General features: G+C 45.8%; 1 protein-coding gene across 1 annotated transcript in view; it reads left to right on the top strand.

Annotated features, from left to right (window-relative positions):
• The window catches only part of LOC144783084 (cadherin-related family member 4-like), a 361,413-nt gene that overhangs the window by 44,353 nt on the left and 294,617 nt on the right, over positions 1-22,443 (top strand). Inside the window, exon 2 of the mRNA XM_078662246.1 lies at positions 2,444-2,637. Within this exon, the coding sequence (XP_078518372.1) occupies positions 2,444-2,637 (194 nt within the window). The remainder of the gene's footprint in view (positions 1-2,443; positions 2,638-22,443) is intronic.

Genomic DNA, 22,443 nt, shown 5'->3' with positions numbered 1-22,443 from the left:
AATACCTGTTCAACTATTTCCACCCGAGCAGCAGGGCTCTCTGCGCCTGCGCGGGTGATTTTAGCAGGGCTCTATAAATCCTGTTTGATTGAATGAATAGCACCGACAATGGGCTTCTGATCAGAGCTATGGACAACTGCACTCATTCTTTTACAAATAAAGCACTGGCAAGAGTGACTGAATAGCATGTTTGCTTCCACTGCAGGGACAATGTGAATGCCTTGAGTAGGTAGTTCCAGGATCTTGTGCCAGTAGGAAGTTGAGGTTTGTCCTGAGAAGATCCAAGGACTGGACAGGGCAGTACAAGTCTGACTTAAGCTATTGATCCAGTGGCTATCATTACAACGTGTAGAGTATGGAATCAAAGAAATTCTCACTCCCTTAGATCCCCTGATGAGATGACAGCTATCCATGTGGCTGCGATAGCGTTCTTTCATATCTCTTTCTGGCCTGTGAAAAGGCCAGCTTGGCACTCAGATTTCTCTGTAAGAGTCTTAGTAGCCAGGCCGGGATATAAAGTGGGGCAGGATTGATTGGCTTAGGCGCATTGAACGCTATGCTATCATCTGTCTTCAAGAGGCTTGGCTCACTGACCCTGTTTTCTTGGATGGGTACACCACCTACCACACACCAGCAGTGGTTGGAAATATGGGCAGGGCCAAGGTTGTTTTGACTACACTTATATCCCTCACTTTTGCTGCCCAGGTAAAATGGTCGAATTGTGACTCTATCTGCTATCAGCTGATCTTGTTTCATTGCCCTTCAACTAAATTGTTGTTGCCTAATTTGTATACCATTTTTCTTTGATCTTACAAATGTTGGCCTAGCAGTTTCACTGCTTAAAGACGTCAACAATTGTATGAGCCATATTCAGGGGGTTGTGTGGTATTATTGATGGGGGATTTTAACTTGAAAACCCGTCAGTTCTCAACTGAGAAATTGTGTGGGCTGGTAAATTATGATGATGTTCCTTTTGCCCACTTAGTCCATTGTCTCCTTGGTGATGAATTTAATCTGTTGTTTGCCAAATTCTTGCAATTTTTTCATTTGATTCCATGAGTTCTGTACCAGTCACCTCACCTACTTTTGTGGGGAGGGGCACTCCAAGCCATATCGATTTTATCATGTTTTAACAAACTTTTAGGGACTGGGTGCAGGCTCATGATCTTATTGATTCTCCCCTCAGTGACCACAGTCTCCTGGCTCTTTCTCTGTATAGTTCTTTCTCTCCAAATTATTTGTCGTGAACAATCCCCTACGATTATCGTTTTCCAGGAACCATAAGGTGATTAAGAATCGGTCCAAGGTTGATGAAACTTATTTCTCTCACACCTTGTGGCCCTCCTACCACACCCAGATTACCTTCCTTGTTTAACAGATGACTGTAAACAGGGCTGTGGCCTGGAGCTTTTGAGCAGCTTTGATAGGACCTGTAGTGCAGCCCAAGACCCACTTGTTGTTCTGAAAAGTAATATATAACAGCTGTAATGCTCCCTAGCTCAAAGGGAATAACGTTAGTAATAGGACTCCCAAAGCTCCATGGTTTATCATTCAAATCAAATATCAGCTTTAAATAAGTATAATTTTGAAATATGGGTTTTTGAAAATACACAGATTTTTACCTCAAATACACACTTTTCAATTTTGGTATACACATATTAATTCAACCAAGCAACAGCTTCTAATTTTAGTATGCTGGGCTGCACACAGGAGAGATACTCACAGGTAGTTGGAACAGGGGCGGCTCTAGGCTCATGGTGGCCCTGGGCAGGGAGCGTAGATAGGGGCCTCCGGAGAAATGCAGGCTCGGAGGCCAGTGAAGCGGGGGAGGGGGGAGGGGGGGGGGGGGGGTCAGGGTGTTTGGAAGTGGAACAGAGCCGCCAGCCAAATCCCTGCCAGGGCCGCCACGCAAATATGTATCCATCCTCCGAGGATTATTATATTAAGGATATACATTGGCGTGGCGGCCCCTGGGGTTTGGTGGCCCTGTGCAGGTGCACAGCTTGCACATGCCTCAGGCCGCCCCTGGTTGGAAAGCTACCAGTGGCCCACGAGCTACTCTTTGGAGAAGCCTGGTTTAAAGCACCACCGACTTTGACTGTGGGGACATACTTTTGTGTGAGCTGGATAGATGTTGAATGCAGTATCAGTGAGTGACCACCACCACACTCATTTTCCGTCTGTTACGAGTTTCCTGCCTCCTGCACATGCCATCCAGAGTGCCCTCCTACACCAGTCTCGTCAATTACTCCACAACAAGGGTTTGGGGGAAGGGGCAGAACATGGAGCTAGGTTATGGTCCCAGAATATCTCAAAATATTGAGGGGCGCAGGTGCATGAAACTACACTAATGCAAGCTTCCAGATCAGCTATAAAAAGGAAGTGTGCTAATGTCAAATGCTAAGGATTCTCATTCAGTTTCATGTCTCTTTTTCCTATGTAGTATTAGTTGGTCTCCCCGGGACTGTCCGTGTTGCAGAGAACAGCGGCCCAGGCACAGAAGTGGTCAACTTCTCCCTAGAGAACTGTGGGATCGCCAATCCCACAGTCACCATCAATGGCGTTACACCCGCCTGCACATACTTCAATCCTCCTGCAGTGAATAACGCAGCAGTAATTAATACGTTTGCTGTACAGGTGAGTCAAGAGCAGTGCTTCATTTGTGCCGGTGTTTGGGGACAAGGACTTATTTTTCAGCATCAGACGTTGACCCAGAGTAAGGGAGAAAGGCAGGAAATGGAGATAGAAGGAGGAAGAGAAAGACAGAAAAACAGTGACAGAGAAAACAGGGAGGAAAAAGAAACTTCAAAAGTATAAATAAAGGTTCAGAACAGTTGATACAAACCCAGTATTAATTCAAATAACTAGGATTAGAAGTGTTCTTACCTACAAGTGTTTTCAGCTTTTGCCTTAATAATAATCATAGCAATCACTATATTACTATCAGTAGAAGTATTAACAGTAGTAGTAGTTGTAATAGCAGTACTAACATTGCCTTTTGCCTTTGTGTTTTACTTCAGTTCGGCCAAAATAGTGTTTCTTTTTGTTTGTGAGAGTCTTTAGTTCCTATATTTAATGGTCATTCAGAGGGAGATATATCTATCTATCTATCTATCTATCTATATATATATATATATATATATATATATATATATATATATATATATATATATATATATATATATATATATATATATATTCACTGAAAAAAACATAGGTTATAGACCATATATAGTTAGGAATTAGCATTTAAAAAGCCTTTTTTTACTCACACAAAACCATTGAAATTCCATATATAGTTAGTAGTACTAACTATATATCGCGCACCCGCAATCCACTGCTGATCATGTCACATAATACATCATTCATGACATGGTCAGTGACATCACTGATGACATCACTGATGACATCTCAAATGACATCACTGATGACATCACTGATGACATCTCAAATGACATCACTGATGACATCACTGATGACATCTCAAATGACATCACTGATGACATCACTGATGACATCTCATTTGACATTACTGATCACATCACTGATGACATCATTCATGTGATAATACGATGAACCTCTTCAGACTCTAATATAACCTTAGATACACTCAGTGTAAACAGACACTCACAGACTGTCACTCATCCATGGAGTTACTTATACACCTAGTCAGTCATGCAAAGAATCAATCACACTTCCATTTCCTCAACTATACAGTTATACACACCTTACTTATTCAAACATATACTAACACATATTTACTCTCTTTTACAATCCCTGATACAAGTTCACAATCATCCATACAGCCACTCACACATTCACTGGCTCTTATGCACAGTTATTTATATATGCCAACTCTCACATGTACTGTGTTTTACATATGTACTTACTTTGACATGTAGCACTGAGATATCCATTCACTCACCAATACACTGATGCACACAGTCAACCACCCATACAGCTGTTTCCACGTGCACTTTTGAACCCATACATCTAGTGAATCAACTGCTCACACATCTATGCACAGAGTCATACACTTCCCAGCCACCCACACACACACTCAGTCTCCCATACAAATACTTGAGCAACCAATCAATAACCCATATACTTACTCATATAGCTACTGATCAACACATGCAGCAGTTTACAGTACAACAAACATAATGATGCACAAATTAACAGAGTTCAGTCACTAACCCATGCACTCAGTGAGACACATTTAACCACTCACTCATACAGTCAGTCATGCACCTACTAAATCCTTCATCCAGACACTTCTACATCCACTCATTCTTCAATATGTAAGACATATTTTAACTTTACAGAAATACACAGTCACTGGATGTTGTTATCAGTGATGTCATCAGTGATGTCATTTGAGATGTCATCAGTGATGCCATCAGTGATGTCATTTGAGATGTCATCAGTGATGTCATCAGTGATGTCATTTGAGATGTCATCAGTGATGTCATCAGTGATGTCACTGACCATGTCATGAATGATGTAATATGTGACATGATCAGCAGTGGATTGCGGGTGCGCGATATATAGTTAGTACTACTAACTATATATGGAATTTCAATGGTTTTGTGTGAGTAAAAAAAGGTTTTTTAAATGCTAATTCCTAACTATATATGGTCTATAACCTATGGTTTTTTCAGTGAATTTTCAAGGTTTTGTAAATGCTAATTCCTAACTATATATGGTCTATAACCTATGGTTTTTTCAGTGAATTTCAATGGTTTTTTAATAGCAAATATCATAAGCTGTCGAATGTCAAGTGTGTGGAAAAGTAAATTTTGCCATGTTCTGTGTCCCTACGCGTCCTCCATCATATGTTATGTGTGCATGATTAATATGCATATGTATCCCCATGTTCGATTAAAGACGCAATTATAGCTGTGTCCATCTCTAGTATGCCAGTTTCCAGTTCTCGTGAAAACTACGAATACCAGGCCTATGTAAAGTTACGTTGCCACGTTTCTCAGTGTGCACGTTATTCCATTGTAAAGTCCCCGTTTCTAGGCCTCAAAAGGGCCTGGACACCAGATTCAGCTCCTGTCTCCTGAGCCCTCGCTGAGGAGCGATACAGCCCCCACCTGTATCCCTGACCCTTCACTTGCTTCCTGCCTCGCAGTGCCCGGTTCAGCCTGGCTCTGCCTCTGAGTCTGCCAAGAGTATGTTATGATTCTAGTTATCAGTTCAGCCCTCCTTCTCTGCATTCCTAAGCTACTGAACCGCATCAATAGTTTCCGTCATTGTCTAGCCTTTACGTCTCCATGTAAGAGAAATACTGTATTAATGGTCATTTAATATTCTTCATCACGCACTACATGTAGAATAATGCATGCTCCAGTCTTAGAGTCTGTTAGCCTTTACCCCGATAACTTTTGGATTCTATCAACATGTTCTCTAAACATCAGATACTAGATACTGTTTAGGTACATGTCGCCTTGACTCTCCAGACTTCAGTCTCTGCTCCTAGCACAGAGTTCGTAGCCCCCAGCTTCTCCTAGTAATACGTCATTGCCAGTTTGCGCGCACCACTAGGTTAGAGGTCCCGGCTCCTTAGGTAGCCCCCTCCATGTTTCCGCCCTATTCATGACATATTCTGTTACGTTTGCATCACCTGTCTATGTATACGCCCTGTTACACCTACTTTCACCCTTATCTTTCGCGACTGCTACGCGTCACACCCTTTGCTCCACCCACTGCTCCGCCTGTCATATGTACTGTAATGCAACTGTTTTACTATATATACTTGTGTATTGTTATTAAAAGCTAGCGCGCTCATCCCAGATCCAGCCCCGGCAGCTGCCGGGCCCTGCCATCCTATTCCTATGCAGGTTGTCCTGTTCCTGTCCTTTATGCTGTAATAAACCTGCAAACTCCTACTACCTCGAATCTTGACTCTTATTTATTGAGCTATCTGTTATTGCTATGCCTAGTCAAACCTAGATCCGGTATTATTTATTTATATACCACAACGTGGTAAGAAAAAACATTTTCGTGTTTATGCACACTGATCTGCTTTGAATGCTGCCCCCCCCCCCCTCATTTCTATTAGGAGTACTCTCTCTTTGCAGATAGTGAAGGGTAGTTAACGCAGGCCTTTGCCCCCGTTGTAATCCGTCGTGCCTGCTTCTCTCTCCATTTGATTGATTGTTATCCAAGCATTTACTGTTTTAGAATTGGTTCTCTTTGGTTCATTCTCTATTTACAAACAAGCACAGAGTCGCAATACTCTGTTTAGTCTTTGCAGATAGCGAAAAATCGTGTAAAAAAACAAAAGGAATCGAGCAAAATCAGTAGGCCACTAATGGGATCTCTTTTTGACCTCGCTAAAATAGAAACATTAGGAACAACCCCTCATGAGAAATACGAAACTAGTGAGATGAACTGAACTCCACACCATGATGGCTGCAAGACAGCTCGGCTCCGCCACCCACCCCGCCCAAAATAACGATAAACTCTATGCAAATATTACAAATATATACAACACACCAGCAAAGTAACAGGGTAAAACATTTTATTAAATAACTATTTACATAACTATTTTATACTTTTTGTTGCCCGATCCGGCTAGCTCAATCGATCGAGCATGAAACTCATGCACTCTGATGGTTCAAAGTTTTGAGGAGTGCTTGTAACACTGCCTGAAGCCTATTTGCACTTGCTTCAGCTTCACTATTCTTAATGTAAGTGGGGGCTGTTTGAGGACGTGACTGCATTTGAAAACAATGTGATGCGGTGCCACCCTGAACCGCTTGACGGAGGCCCCCGAGGGACGGTGTCATGGCGCGGACTCGGAGGGGGCGCTTGGCTCCGGCCCCCTCCCCAAGTCGTGTTGCCCTTGTGTGGCCTGAGATCGCCCCCGACATAGGTGGCCGGCTCCCGGGGTCAAGCGGAACTTTTTGCCTTTTGGTGACTCTTCCATTCTTCACCTTGTCCCACAATCCGTTTCACCTAAAGACACGCTGTAGTGGGGCGCCCCTTTTCTGTTTCAGTTGCCATTCAGCCCGCTTTTGCTACACTGTGCCTCTTCCGCTATTCAGCTGTTTACCGCCCGCTCTTTCGACTACAGCGTCTCGCTCACCATGTACTTGAGTTGCTCCCGCTCTTGCGGTGCAGCGATAGGCGGCTGCCACAGGACTCTCAAAATGGCGGCCGGCTCTTCAGATTTGGGCGTGGTCCACTAAAATGGGCCTGCGACACCTTGGAACTCGGACGCTTGTCTGCTAGAGCTTGGGCTCCATTCTCGAAAGCGTCCCCTCAGCCTTGAAGATTCTACAAAAGTCTTGGGGGCCCCGACTCCCGCAGGCTTCTGGTGGGGAGCGCCTAGCATGATTGCTCGTGGAATGGCCACGACGGAGCTACGAAATGGTGGTGCTCTCATGCTAACGCCAGCTTCAGTCTGAAACATCCAGAAACACTGTAGACTACCAATTCGATCAGTTCCGGTAGCGCCCCAACGTGACCCGGTAGAGAAGAACTTGCCCTCCCCTCTTTGACTGATGGTTCTTGTTGCCTGTCCCTTCTGTTGTCATTTAACAGAACTATTTAGCCTGCTGAAAGGGGTTGTGTTCCGACCGCTGGTTGGTGGAGACATTTTGACTATATTCTGGACCTGCGTTGTCGCGTAATGCGTCATATGACGCGCCGCGTTAGCGCACCCGGAAGTGCTCCGGTGCGCGAAGCGCAGCTTCCCGGAAGCGATCCGGGGCGCGGCGCGCAGCGCGTAACGTAAGCATAACAGGTCATGTGACTTGTTAATAAAACTTTTCATTGGTTCATTTTACTTTTCTTATTCTAATGATGAAAGGCTTGGTCATATGACCTAAAAATTACGCTTTTTATTACTTTCGAACATTATTTTTTCTTAAACATATGTTATAATGTTCCAGGCTAATGTACTTTCCCGGAAAATTTACAACTGTCCTGCAAGTAAAATATATTCCTTTTTCGAGAAAAAGGGCGTTTCTTCGTCCCATGACGGAGCCGTTGAGCAAAAGAGGCTCGGCCTGCTGTCTTAGTCGCCGATACGCCTGAATATCAGATTCTTATCGATCACTTTATGTTGCAGGAGTAGAAAACACAACAGCCCTCGACCATTTATCTTTACTGCGTTCCTGCGTATTATACCTTTTACCCTTCATGTAATTGGACTGCTTTATTTCACTTGCCTTTTACTGATTCTAAAACAGTGACTATTATTAAAAACTTTACCAATGTAAAAACTACTACCATGTTTTCTTTTAAAAACCTTTATTGTGAAAACGTCAGTATACAAATACGGGCCTATAACCACGTGGGCCGGCCACGGAGCAAACTGTAATCGTATATGATGAGTAGACATTTACACTGTAGAGGAACGTAACGGGCGGGCCATTAGGTTGCAAGAACTAAGGTGTCTAACAGTTGCGGAATCGGTGGACGTACATTTAATAATTAAAATACGACAGAGCCAGTTACAATAAAATTATCTAGATATACATTTGCGGGCAAGTACCATGGGTGACGTTAATTCGAACTTTCAATAGTACAGTAATCAATAACACATCAGAACTTAATATCAATAGGGATGTCGAAATATTCAATCAATTCTCGTCCCCGCCCGCCATGTGCTTCAAAACTGCATACGTATCTCGTGATTTCAAGGTTCTGCAACCAGTACACAACAAGGAGTTACGAGTCCCATTTATTCCGGCGCCATTTTGGGCGAGGACGGGCAGGTCCAGGTTATAGTCAAAATGTCTCTACCAACCATCGACTATGATGATGTTCATATGCTGTATTTATTAGAGTAACACTCATCTGTCCACATGAAATTAATTTGCCACAATCTAAACATGTCATTTTAATCTTTCCAAAGTTCTTCTAAATATTTGGGACCGTTTCCCTTGCCTCTGATGCTGTCAGTGCCACTTCTTTGGTGAATGTACTGGCAGATCGGGGGTTCTCCTCCAAATCTCTCTTTTATGCAGCACTATAATTAATCGGTGCCACCTCTCCATATGACGATGCATGGTATAGTTACCATAACTATATTTTTTTTCGGTTCCTCTGGAGAGTACATCGTGGCAGATGAGGCGTGTAACGTACCGGGCATTTACCTTTTTTTGCATGTAGAGGAAAGGAAAAAAAATTCGAGCGTCCGAGTTCTAAGGTGTCCCAGGGCCATTTTAGTGGACCAGGCCCAAATCCAAAGAACAGGCCGCCATTTTGAGAGTCCTGTTGCAGCCGCCTGTCGCTGTAGCATCAAGAGCGGCCAAAACTCAGCTGAATGGCAACTGAAACGGTAAAGGGGCGCCCCACTACAGCAGACGAGCCTCCACCTGGGAAGGCCCGTTCACGCCGCCTCCTCCCCCCCCCCTTCGGGCACCCCACGCCGTTATTCGGAGCAGGATTGTAGGATGGCCACACCAGTGCGGCAACTTGCTAGACACCACCTCGGTGCCAACTGAATCTCAGCGCCTTGTGGTGTCTTCTATTCAGAAAATATTGTTGTGCTGCCTTCGACCTATTCGCCGCAAGTGCGCACGCAACTCAGCTGCATAGCGAGTGAAACACCAAGGGGTGCCCCACTGCAGCCGAGGAACCTTCATCTTGGGGGCGACGCACAGCATCACATTGCTTTTCAATGCAGTCAGATCCTCAAACAACCCCCACTGACTGACGCGAACTCACAGGCCAACGGAGCGCCCCACGCCGACTTTCGGCGCAGCATTGTAGGATGGCCACACCAGTGCGGCAACTTGCTAGACACCACCTCGGTGCCATCCGGATCTTGGCGCGTTGCGCTGCCTTTGGCCCTATTCGCACATCGGTCCGCTACTGACGCCACCTCACAGGCCAACGGGGCGCCCCACGCCGACTTTCAGCATTGTAGGATGGCCACACCAGTGCGGCAACTTGCTAGACATCACCTCGGTGCCATCCGGATCTTGGCGCGTTGTGCTGCCTTCGGCCTATTCGCACATCGGTCCGCTACTGACGCGAACTCACAGGCCAACGGAGCGCCCCACGCCGACTTTCAGCATTGTAGGATGGCCACACCAGTGCGGCAACTTGCTAGACACCACCTCGGTGCCATCCGGATCTTGGCGCGTTCTGCTGCCTTCAGCCTATTCGCACATCGGTCCGCTACTGACGCGAACTCACAGGCCAACGGGGCGCCCCACGCCGACTTTCAGCATTGTAGGATGGCCACACCAGTGCGGCAACTTGCTAGACACCACCTCGGTGCCATCCGGATCTTGGCGCGCTGTGCTGCCTTCGGCCTATTCGCACATCGGTCCGCTACTGACGCCGCCTCACGTGCCAACGGATTTTCTATGCTTTTTATACCCTATGCCGCATAACAGGTCATGTGACTTGTTTATAAAACTTTTCATTGGTTCATTTTACTTTTGGTTTCCTAATGATGGAAGGCTTGATCATATGACCTAAAAACAACACTTTTCATTGGATGAAAACTTTTTTTTTTTTCCAAACGATGAAAGCCCCACCTTGTTTCTGGATGTTTCAGACTGAAGCTGGCGTCAGCATGAGAGCACCACCATCTCGTGGCTCCGTCGTGATCATTCCGCGAGCAATCATGGCAGCCGCTCCCCACCGGAAGCCTGCAGGAGTCGGGGGCCCCCAAGACTTTTGTAGAATCCTCAAGGCTGAGGGGACGCTTTCGAGAATGGGGTCCAAGACCTAGCAGACAAGCGTCCGATTTCCAAGGTGTCCCAGGGCCATTTCAGTGGACCAGGCCCAAAAAGGAAAGAGCCTGCCGCCATTTTGAGAGTCCTGTGGCAGCCGCCTATCGCTGCACCGCAAGAGTGGGCGCAACTCAGCTGAATGGCGGATTTTGACACAGTGTACCAAAAGCGGACGGAATGGCAACTGAAACGGTAAAGGGGCGCCCCACTACAGCAGACGAGCCTCCACCTGGGGAGGCCCGTTCACACCGCCTCACCCCCCCCCTCCCCCGGGGGCGCCCCACGCCGTTATTCGGAGCAGCATTGTAGGATACCAAAACCAGTGCGGCAACTTACTGGACATCACCTGGGTGCCATCCACATCTCAGCGCGTTCTGCTGCCTTGGGACTATTCGCACAACAGACCGCTACTGACGACCCACCCCCCGGGACGCCCCACGCCGTTATTCGGAGCAGCATTGTAGGATACCCAAAACCAGTGCGGCACCCAGGCAACATCACCTGGGTGCCATCCAGAACTCAGGACGTTGTGCTGCCTTGGGACTATTCGCACAACCGACCGCTACTGACCATTGTTCCTTCTTTTTTCCTAAAAATGTTTAAATGTTTTTACTGTTTTTGTTGCGTTGTATATATTTATAAGTTATTAAAGTTTTATAATCCTGCTACTTTGTTGGAGTGCTATATATTTTTAATGTGACACATAATTGTAAAAACTTTGATGTACAAAGAGGCATCCCTGGAATCTTCCGCTTCAGGCTCGGTCCCCTCCCCAATCACAATACAGGATGGTTTTCAGATAGTAGGAACGCGTGTGGTGTGACGGATCTCATCGGGTGTGGGCCTTGATCTACTATAACTCCTTTGAAGAGGGGTGATTCTTTACAGCTGGGGCCATAAACTACATCTGTAGGGCTACCTGATAGCCTGGGACCGTCCTGGACAATCGGACACAGAGTAAGAGGAGTGTCAGAGGGTGCGGTAGTGAATAGGGCGAAAGGGAGGTGTCGGGCGGGCACAGGGTGTGATTCTCAGGGAAGAACAGCGCAGATGGGGGGAGGTTTATTGCCCATGCATAAGACAGAGAGCGGGGGTGACCAGTGCCTGGGGGAGATGCTTGCGAGGGTGGGGACCCATGCTAAGGATCGACAGCGTGCAGAGAGTGGGTCTGGTCAAGGCATCTAAAATGGCTGCCGTGCACGACAAAAGTGTGGCATTTGAAAAAAGGCAAGATGGCGCAGACAATGTTTTTCAACACTTCCTGATTTCCTTCGAATTGAACGTTAACAGACGTTATCTCTCCCACACTACCGGTCCCCCTGGGCTTAAACGCCGAGATGGTAGGGACTGCATCCCGTGGAGATAGGCCGAGACGTCACTCAGCAGAAAAAAAAGAAAAAAAAAGTCTATAAACATACAATAAGTTAAAAGTCAATCATTCTTGTTTCCTTGTAGTACGCTCCCCAGTCCGCTTCCCGTTACGCTAACCGGGCGCACCCCACCAAAAAAAACGTTTTTTTTTTTGTTTTTTTTGCCCCACGGAGCCCTTTTAAAGCCTCCACATCAAACCTATGGGGTTGAGGTTCCGTGACAATTTTAAGTGATGTTTTCGACTCGCACGAATATGGTCGAGTCTGGTATCTAAGAACCGCAAATGACGAGTTTAGTAAGTGTGCGCAGTCTTGCTGTGCTAACTTAAACCGTTCGTTTGATATGCGGGTTTTTCATCTGTACCCACGGGTTCCATCTTAGATACGGCATCCATTTTGTCTCTTGCCCTCAAGTAGCCAGCGAACGGACACTGTCCGCTTCGTCACCCTGGGACTCTCAGGATATTTGTGGAAGACACATGTACTTTGTAAATATCTTTTACGATGAGGGGGATGATACTGTAAGGCAGATGGCCCCGCTCGAGGCTCATCTTGCCGTCCGGTTTATTGTCTCAGCCGTGCATCTCATTAGGCACGTCCCTTTGATGCCTGTATCTCGTGTTTCCCGATACCTCCCCTTTTACACTCTTTTCAATCCCCCACTGTCTCCATCTTCCTCTGCACCTGTCCTTGTCCCTATTTCAATCTGTTTTACTGCCGATTAGAATTCACTAATGTTGGGAAGATGGGTTTTTACAGTTGGGAACCGCCAAATGTTTCCGCACTTATGTTCCGGACCTTATGTGTACCAAAGTGACCAAAGCGACCCCTCTGGGGGATAATTATGGGAACCAGGTTGTAAACTTTTGTGTACCATGTTGTCCTATGAGTAAATTCTGTATAAAAGGAGCGATCCACAGAACCAATTTGAAGCAGTCTCCCCAAGTTGCACGTGTTGTACTTGTTGTGACTTCTGTGTTCCCTGCAGTAAATAAACCTTGAATCTTTGACGCCGAAGGAAGTGTCCCGTGTCTCTGTAGTTTGTGCGCCGAAACAGGTATCCCATGAAGGTTATAGGTGTTGTTCCCTGGCACCGCTGGTACTGTTAAAAAGTCCAGTCCTTCAGTTGGCGCCCAACGTGGGGCGACTTCAGCGGTACCGGTCCGGTCCAAAGCCTGATGATCGTGAGGAACTTCGTGTGAAATCTCCGAGGGAAGGTGCACCCCGCTTCATCGATCCTGTTGTCGAAATAAGTGGCCCGAAGTTTTTCCCTGCGAAGATTCCCGCCTCCTGATGGCTGCAATGGACCGATGCCCTGACTGTCGACCTGTCTTCGACGCCCGGCGTAGACCTTATGTACAAGCGAGACGATAGACGGGCCTTCCTGGTGACGCCATTGAAGTTCTGAGTTAAGTATTTGTGGGTCGCTCCCAGTCCTTAGTGGTTAGTCTAGCTTTTTGAAAGCTTTGTGGTTAGCCTTTAAGGCTTTGTGGTAATAGCTCACTGAGCTTTGTAATAGCCTCCTCAGGCTTTGTGGTTAGCTCCGAGCTTTGTAATAGCCTTAAGGCTTTGTTGTATTGCATGGTTCCATTGCATTTGTGGTTCTTAGTATTGGTCCTTAGTATTATTTGACAGTTGCAATTGCCAAAAACCGAGGGTTTTGACTTACACGAGGTTTTATTGCTTCGGTAATCCTTGAAGTTTGATACTAGGTTAGTGTGCACGATGCCTAGCCATAGTGATTTGTTTCGTATTTTCAAATGTTGCGCAATGGATTCCCGGTTGGAGGACTCGTGTCCGATACCTCCAGTTGGAACTCCGATACATGATCTTTATAGTCGACATGGGGTGGGTCCTATAATATATAATGATTACTGGATCCGCTATACAAAGAAAGACGGTGACCTTAGATGGCCGCCACATGGAACTTTTGAACTTTCGATTTTAGATAATCTTGAGGCTAAATTATTTTTAAAGAAAGCTAGGCCAGCTATGTTTGATTCCTTTCGGATATGGCGTAAAGAGGCCAAGCAGAAAGAAATCAAACAACTTAAAAAGAATCAAAAACAAGAGTTCGTTCCTGTAATGCAAGCTATAAAAGAATGTAGACAAGACAAAGAAGAAAAAGACATGGAAATCGCTACTAGATTGCATCACATGAAAATAGATAAATGTTACCCAGTTTTACCGAATAATCTAGAAAAGAAAGAAGAAGATTTGAAGGAGGATTCCTTGTTATCATACTTGATGAAATCACCACCTCCTTATGTACAGGGTGCTACTGCTCCTGTAGCTCCTCCTATAGCTCCTCCTGTTGTTCCTCTTGTTGCTCCAGCGGCTGTTAACCCTACGTTCGTTCCACCACCTGTTCTTGTTCCTACTGCTCCTGTACCTGTACCTTCGCAGACTGTTGTTTCTGCTACTCCAACTACCTTGTCCGTTCCTACTATGCCTTCCTTCACCTCCAGTGTTGTTGCCCCTGTTTTTCTTTCTCCTTCTGTTCGTAAGCGTGTTCCTAACTCTGTTGCTACTCTTTATTCACCTCTTTCTGGTCCGTTATTTTCGTCTGATTCATCTGAAACTCCTCAGAGACGGAGTCAGATCCCTAGTGGTAGGGAGAAAGAGACGTTAGTAACAATGGCACATAGGTGGATAAGACATCCTGCTAATTACACTCCGCGTGTAGTCTTTGATACATTTTCTCAGTTTAATGAGCCTACGCAGAGATTCGTATTTGAGGAGATGTGTAACTTTTTGAGAGAAGAATGGTATAATGATGATGTAGATGATGTACCGGCCGACATAATTGAACTTCAGAGTCACTTTTCAAACGGTATGATTATAGGAGACAATGTACGACGTGCAGTGGAACGCTTATTAGCATTCAGATCCACAGCACATTCTCGGGTATCATTAGATGATACCACTGAGAACTGGAAAGCGGTTCCTGGTCAGTATCCCATGAGAGAAGTCCCGCCACTGTGGGTGCCTGGAGATCCGCAAGCTAACCCTGCGGTTTTACCGCATTTTCGAAGGGTGTGGATACATCTTCCATGGAAACGATCGGAAGTTTTGCAAGTGAAGCAATCCTTACCCGATCCGCGTAAAAATCCGGCTGGTTATTATAAGGAGTTATCACAACTGATAGAAGCTTCTATTATGAATATTGCCGACATCGACATGTTGTTTGGCAATGTTGTACCGCAACCAGTTTGGGCTAAAATTCGTCAAGCCGACCACGCAGTTGAATTAGGGGGTGATTGGGTTGCACTGCTAGCAGCTGATGCATTACAAGTCGGTGGGGCCAAGCCTGAACAGCTGATTTTGGATTTGCCTCAGAAAATCATTACGCTCATGAAAACTCTCATGCCAGCGATGAAGGTGAACTGGGATAAGTTATCAGCTTGTAAGCAAAAGAAAGACGAGAGTGTCTCAGATTTCTTTACAAGGTTTGAGGAAGCGTTTGTCGACCACAGCGGCCAGGACATGGGCGCTGAGGGAGGCCAGCGGTTATTCGTTGACAAATTCGTGTCAAATTTGCTGCCTGAACTAAGCAACAAATTGAAGAATTCAGAGAGTGCGTGGGCAGTTTCAACCCCTGCGCAAATACTAGCAACGGCTCAGTATTATGAGAATAGGGAAAAGGAAGAAAGTGATCGTGTAGAAAAGAAAACGAAAGAACTCAAAACAAAGGTTTTGTTGTAGCAAGCATACCCTCCACGATCAAACCAAAATGATTCGCAACAGCAGTATCGACCACGAGCACAGCCCGATAGGACACAGCCGCGCTCTGACAACTTTGATTCCAGATCTTCACTTGGGTATAATCAGTGCGCATATTGTAGGAAAGAGGGACACCTAAAATATGATTGTCTTGCCTTACGGGACCGCCTGAATGGTGTGTCGACACGTGGAAACCGTGGTGGTGGTCCTCAACAGGCACCACGTGGTAGAGGTCGTGGTTCATTCCACAATCAGAGTGATCGTTATCAAAATCAATCAGATGCAAATAATTACTTTGACCAGCGAAATGCGGGGTCAGTTCGATCTGCACAGTATAATGTGGATGATTATTACGTAGAGCACGAGACTGTTGTAAATGACCATTACTAGGACAGCCAACGACAAAGAGAGGGAGTAGTGTCAGTTCCGGTCGATCAGAGTGGGCCTTACGTTGCAGTGGCTACATCGGGTGTAGTTGAGCCTTTTCTGTTAGACACTGGTGCGACGAAAAGTTCCATCATGCATTCAAAACTCCCTGGCGCACCTTTGTCTGGCTTAACGAATGTTTCCGTTGGATTCTCTGGCGCCCCTGTTAGTAACCCAGTCTCTAATCCTTTGCCTCTTATGATTGGACCTCGTGAGCTAACCGCTCCACTGATTCTATCTACAGGTTGTGGTGAAAATCTTTTGGGCCTGGATTTGTTGAAACGATTATATGCAACATTGTATTGTTCCCCCGAAGGAGTGGAACTTACATTGGGACGGAGAGTGATCTCTCCCATGTATTTATCGGTTGATAAATTCCCACCGGAATTGAGTTCCCTCCCTGCGTCTCTATGGGCCACAGGTCCCAATGACGTGGGCCTGTTAGACATTCCACCCTATGTGATTCAATTGAAACAAAATGCGCGATTACCGCGCTTACCTCAATATCGTATTTCTCTGGAGGGCGAACGAGCGCTGTTAGCAATCATTCATGATCTCATTGGAAAGGGTGTTGTTGAAGAAACTCGTGGAAATGTATGTAATAGCCCTGTATTGCCAATTTTGAAACGAACTGACCCAACTAAACCTCCTGTATATCGTTTTGTAATAGATTTGAGAGAGGTAAATAAAATAGTAGTTCCACAATTTCCTGTGGTACCTGACATTACAGCTTTATTAACAATGATTCCGGCATCTGCCTCCTGGTTCACAGTGATCGATCTAAAGAATGCTTTCTTTAGCATCCCAATTGCAGAGGAAAGCAGAGACCTATTTGGATTCTCATTAGGAGGTCGCAGTTTTAGGCTAAAACGCGCTCCACAGGGCTACTGTGAGAGTCCGTCAATCTACAGCCAAGCACTTAAAGGTCAGCTTGATGCCTTTGTATTACCAACGGGTGCAGCTTTGATTCAATACGTGGATGATCTTTTAGTGGCAGCTGATACAGAAGCTATTTGCAAAACGGCTACAGTATCATTGTTGTACTATCTACATGACTTACACCACAAGGTATCGCCTTCAAAGCTACAGTATTGTTGTCAAGAAGTTACCTATCTAGGTCACTTATTGTCAAAAGAAGGGAGAAGGTTGACCCCAGAGAGAATTGCAGCGATTTCCCGAATGTCTGTGCCAAAAACCCAAAGAGATGTTCGTGCCTTTTTAGGTATTACGTCCTACTGCAGACAATGGATTCCAAATTTTTCATTGTTGGCGAAACCATTGATAGCCCTTACATGCAAAGACGTTTCATCCCCAGTACCTTGGTCTGAAGAATGTCAGAAAAGTTTTTCTGAATTGCGTGATGCGTTGTGTTCGGCTCCTGTGTTGGGCACTCCTGACTACAGTAAGCCATTTACACTATACGTTCACGAGAGGGATGGTTGCGCGTTGAGTGTTTTGACACAACCTTTTGGTGGTAAGCAACGCCCATGTGCCTATTTTTCTTCGACTTTAGACCCAGTAGCAAGAGCCTTGCCAAGTTGCTTAAGGGCAACAGCGGCAGCTGCGGCGTCCATTCGACAGTCCGCAGGTCTAGTCATGGATAATATGCTCACGGTAATGGTTCCGCATGCAGTCGACACTCTATTGAACCGAACGAAAACTCAACATCTGACGAGCGCAAGATTGTCTGGATATGAGTTGACGTTGCTGGCCAGTCATATACGGATAAAACGGTGCAATGTGTTGAATCCAGCAACATTGCTGCCGATCGACACAGAATCAAGTGATGAAGCAGTACATGACTGCTATCTCAAAACTGAAGAGGAAACTAAGGGTCGCATTGACCTAAAAGATACTCCATTGACAGATCCCGATGGTACTTTGTATGTGGATGGTTCTTGTTTCAAGTTACCGAATGGTGATGTGACAACTGCATATGCTGTAGTTACATTGAGAACGATTGTGGAAAGCGCAAGGTTAAGTCAGAATTCGGCTCAGGCTGCTGAGTTAATTGCTTTGACGAGAGCGTGTGTGTTGTCTAAAGATAAACGGGTGAATGTGTTTACAGATAGCCAGTATGCGTTTGGTGTGGCACATAGTTTTGGACGACTGTGGAGAGAGAGAGGATTCCTTACGTCACATGGTACGAAGATTCAACATGGCCAGCTTGTAAATGATCTTTTGGATGCACTTACGTTGCCTAAGCAAGTGGCAATTGTTAAATGTAGTGCGCATCGTAAGGTGACGGATGATGTTGGTCGTGGTAATGCGTTTGCGGATGAGACTGCTAAGGAGACTGCCCGGAACCTTAGCACTCGAATGTATGTGACGAGTTCGGTTAGGTGGCCTGCAGAATCAAGTATGTGTGAGAACACTATCGAGAGTGTGAAAGCAATTCAGAATGAGGCCACCGAGACTGAAAAGGCGAAGTGGAAAGAAAGTACGGGAAAGTTGGATGCGAATGGTTGTTGGACTGACTTATCGGAACAGAAAAGATGGATGTTGCCTGATGCGTATGTGCTGGCTATTGTGACTATGGCACATGGGTTAGCACATATTAGCGCGAAAGGTATCTGTAAATTGCTGTTTCCTGTGTGGAAGAATGATGGTATTACGAAATGTGCTGAACGCTTGGTTAAGAATTGTATGGTGTGTTTGATGCACAATCCTGGTAAGGGCACTCCCACTCCACCTGGCCATTTTGCCCCTCCTGCGTACCCTTTCGAAGTTATCCAGTTGGACTTTATCCACATGGAGAGATGTAATAATTTGAAGTATGTGCTGGTTGTGGTGTGTGCATTTTCTAGGTGGATTGAGGCCTACCCCCTTAAGGATAATACGGCTTTATCCACGGCAAAATTTTTACTCAAAGAGTATGTTTCCCGCTACGGAATGCCTCGGGTTGTGTGGTCAGACAACGGAAGTGAGTTTGTTGGGAGCGTGATGAAGAGTGTGTGTCGCGGGTTAGGGATTGTACAGAAATTCCATAGTGCCAATCATCCTCAGTCAGCTGGTTTGGTTGAAGGGTACAATGGCACCCTTAAACTAAAACTAGCAAAGATTCAGGCTACGACAGGTCTTTCGTGGCCTGACGCTTTACCCTTAGCATTGCTGTCAACAAGGGCAACTGTACACTCCCGAGTAGGGCTCAGTCCCTATGAAATAGTGTTCGGTCGCCCTGCCAATGTTTGGGGGGTCCCTAGACCGGGTGCCTTTTGTGATCTTGAGTATCCAATGTTGATCGATTATCTTCATGACTTGACTGCTAAACTGAGGTTAATTCACCAACAGGTTCACGAAGCATTGCCGACACAGACGGAGGGTCCAGGCCACCAGCTCCAGCCCGGAGATTGGGTGGTAACGCGGAATTTTTCGCGCAAGAACAATTTGGATCCCAGGTTCACTGGACCCTATCAGGTCCTCCTTGCCACGAGAACTGCAGTTCGTCTCGAGGGGCGGAAAAATTGGGTGCATGCCACCCATACCAAGAAAGTCCCCATTCCGTTGCCAGCAGACTCGTGGGTAAGGAAAGGCATTGCATCAACTGAAACCGAAGGATTGCCGGCGTTTGTACCTTTCAGCGACGCACAACCTGTCGGAGAATCCTCAGTGCAGCAAAAAGGCATTATTGAACACTTGTCATCAGAAGACTCAAGACCAGAACATTTAGCTGATCAACAGGGCGTTGTCCCTTCAACGGATCTTTTGTTTAACGAACAGACACGTCCTGGAAAAACCCGATATTTTTTTAGATCCAGCACTAGAGACTAATAAAAAAACCCCGTTCTGTCCGTTTTCCATGATCAGTTTGAACACTCATACTATTGTAATTATTTTGTATATATTCATTGAGCTTCGTTCCTTACACTTTTTGTTTCCACAGCTGAGAGACATTTTTTTTATATATATATATATTTGTGAAATAAAGGCCGTAGGGCCGCGCGTGTACTTCCTCCTGGTTAGTAGGTCTTGACGCTAGGTTAAAGACCGCCGATTTCTGGGAACTCCTAGGAATTGACTATTGCTACACAGAACGAAGTGCGTCAAGAAACGTTGCGGACGGTCATAGGGAATGGCATTTTCGAAGCTGATGGACTTGGAAAGAGCTCAAGCACAAAGATTCAAGCTGCAGCAACTCAGTCGTACCAAATGTTTTGTGTTCCAAATATTCGTACTGTTTGTGACTGTTTCTGCGTTATTGGCGGGTGGAGTATATTACACGATGTCTTACTTCTTGCCCTCTATCATACCTACTCCTACCCCTGACTTTAAACTCACCTCCACTGTTTCTCCTCATTCTTTTCACATTTTACCTGAACACGAGCAGGCTAGACGTGCAGAATTCCGCAACAATTCCTTTATTCAGCTCCTTCATCAGCATCAGTTAGTGGTTAACACTACTAATTGTTGGGTGTGTGGGTTGATGCCGCATACTACGGATAAGGGAATTCCATATCTGGTGTTACCGTATAGCTCCCAAGGGTCTGCTCGAGCATTTCAAACAATGTTTCAAAGCGCACTGGGTTTCCACCCCATTCGAGAACCACGTTCCCCCTACTCTGGTCCTACCTCGTACCAAAAATCTTTGTCTATAGCAATAGAGGATTTAGATAGCGATATCTATGATCCCTCGCTTATCCCTGAAGAAGAGGTACAAGCCTATAGGGTCCTAAGTAGAGGCGAATATAGTGTGTTCACTGGTGAAAAACAGCTTAAAAGCTCGCCTCCGATATGGGTCGTACCCCACACTGGCAATTTTTGTTTAATAGGTCGCGGCCGTAGATCGAAATCCCGACTTGGAGAGAGTGCTTGCACTGAAAATTATATTTTGCCAATGGTCTCGTCCCCTGTATTTTTGGCTGCCAAGGGTACATACTTTATTTGTCATGATCGTGCGTATGCATGGTTGCCCTCTGACTTCATGGGCTCATGTTTTATCGCAAACTTGTTGCCTCCGACATTTACTGTAGATGCAGATTATCACAAAACTAGAGTTGTGAGAGGCGTAATTAGCGAAGAGGATACTGCCGGTCAAGAGGCAGGAGACTTTTTCAAGGGTTTCCTCCCATTTTGGGGACCTATGGTTAATAGTAGGAACCTGAGACAGTTGACTCGAGTGGTAGAATCGACAGCTAATATTACTGCCAGTGCCCTTGGTAATATCACCACAGAACTTCAGGCGGATAGACTTATGACGTTACAAAACCGTATGGTTTTAGATGTGATCTTAGCAGATCGAGGTGGGGTATGTAAGGTGATCCATTCGAGCTGCTGTATTTTCATTCCTGATAACGCTCCGACTGTCTATCAAGCCATCTCGAAGTTGCATAAAATCTCCGAATCCATACACGTGGATGTAGGGGATTGGACGCTACTTGGATGGTTTTGGGGCCTGATGTCGACTTGGGGTTGGAAGATTCTGACGATCATTGGAGTCGTTGTAGTGTTCCTGTTCACGTGTTGCCTTTGCGTGCAGTGCGGTCCTGCCTTATGTGGCCTCTGTGCTACAACGTGTATGAGACAGCCACCTGTTACCAAAGGGTCTCGGTTGGACAGAGCTATGCTACAGCAACATCTCGAGGGTCTGATGAATATCGAATATGATTCCGACTAGTGCTTGCCTACATGAGGGCAAAAGGAGCGTCTGAGGTTCCGTGACAATTTTAAGTGATGTTTTCGACTCGCACGGATATGGTCGAGTCTGGTATCTAAGAACCGCAAATGACGAGTTTAGTAAGTGTGCGCAGTCTCGCTGTGCTAACTTAAACCGTTCGTTTGATATGCGGGTTTTTCATCTGTACCCACGGGTTCCATCTTAGATACGGTATCCATTTTGTCTCTTGCCCTCAAGTAGCCAGCGAACGGACACTGTCCGCTTCGTCACCCTGGGACTCTCAGGATATTTGTGGAAGACACATGTACTTTGTAAATATCTTTTACGATGAGGGGGATGATACTGTAAGGCAGATGGCCCCGCTCGAGGCTCATCTTGCCGTCCGGTTTATTGTCTCAGCCGTGCATCTCATTAGGCACGTCCCTTTGATGCCTGTATCTCGTGTTTCCCGATACCTCCCCTTTTACACTCTTTTCAATCCCCCACTGTCTCCATCTTCCTCTGCACCTGTCCTTGTCCCTATTTCAATCTGTTTTACTGCCGATTAGAATTCACTAATGTTGGGAAGATGGGTTTTTACAGTTGGGAACCGCCAAATGTTTCC

Source organism: Lissotriton helveticus, chromosome 9 (assembly GCF_964261635.1).
Source record: "Lissotriton helveticus chromosome 9, aLisHel1.1, whole genome shotgun sequence".
Lineage (NCBI taxonomy): Eukaryota > Metazoa > Chordata > Amphibia > Caudata > Salamandridae > Lissotriton > Lissotriton helveticus.
This window is presented reverse-complemented; position numbering and strand designations above follow the sequence as displayed.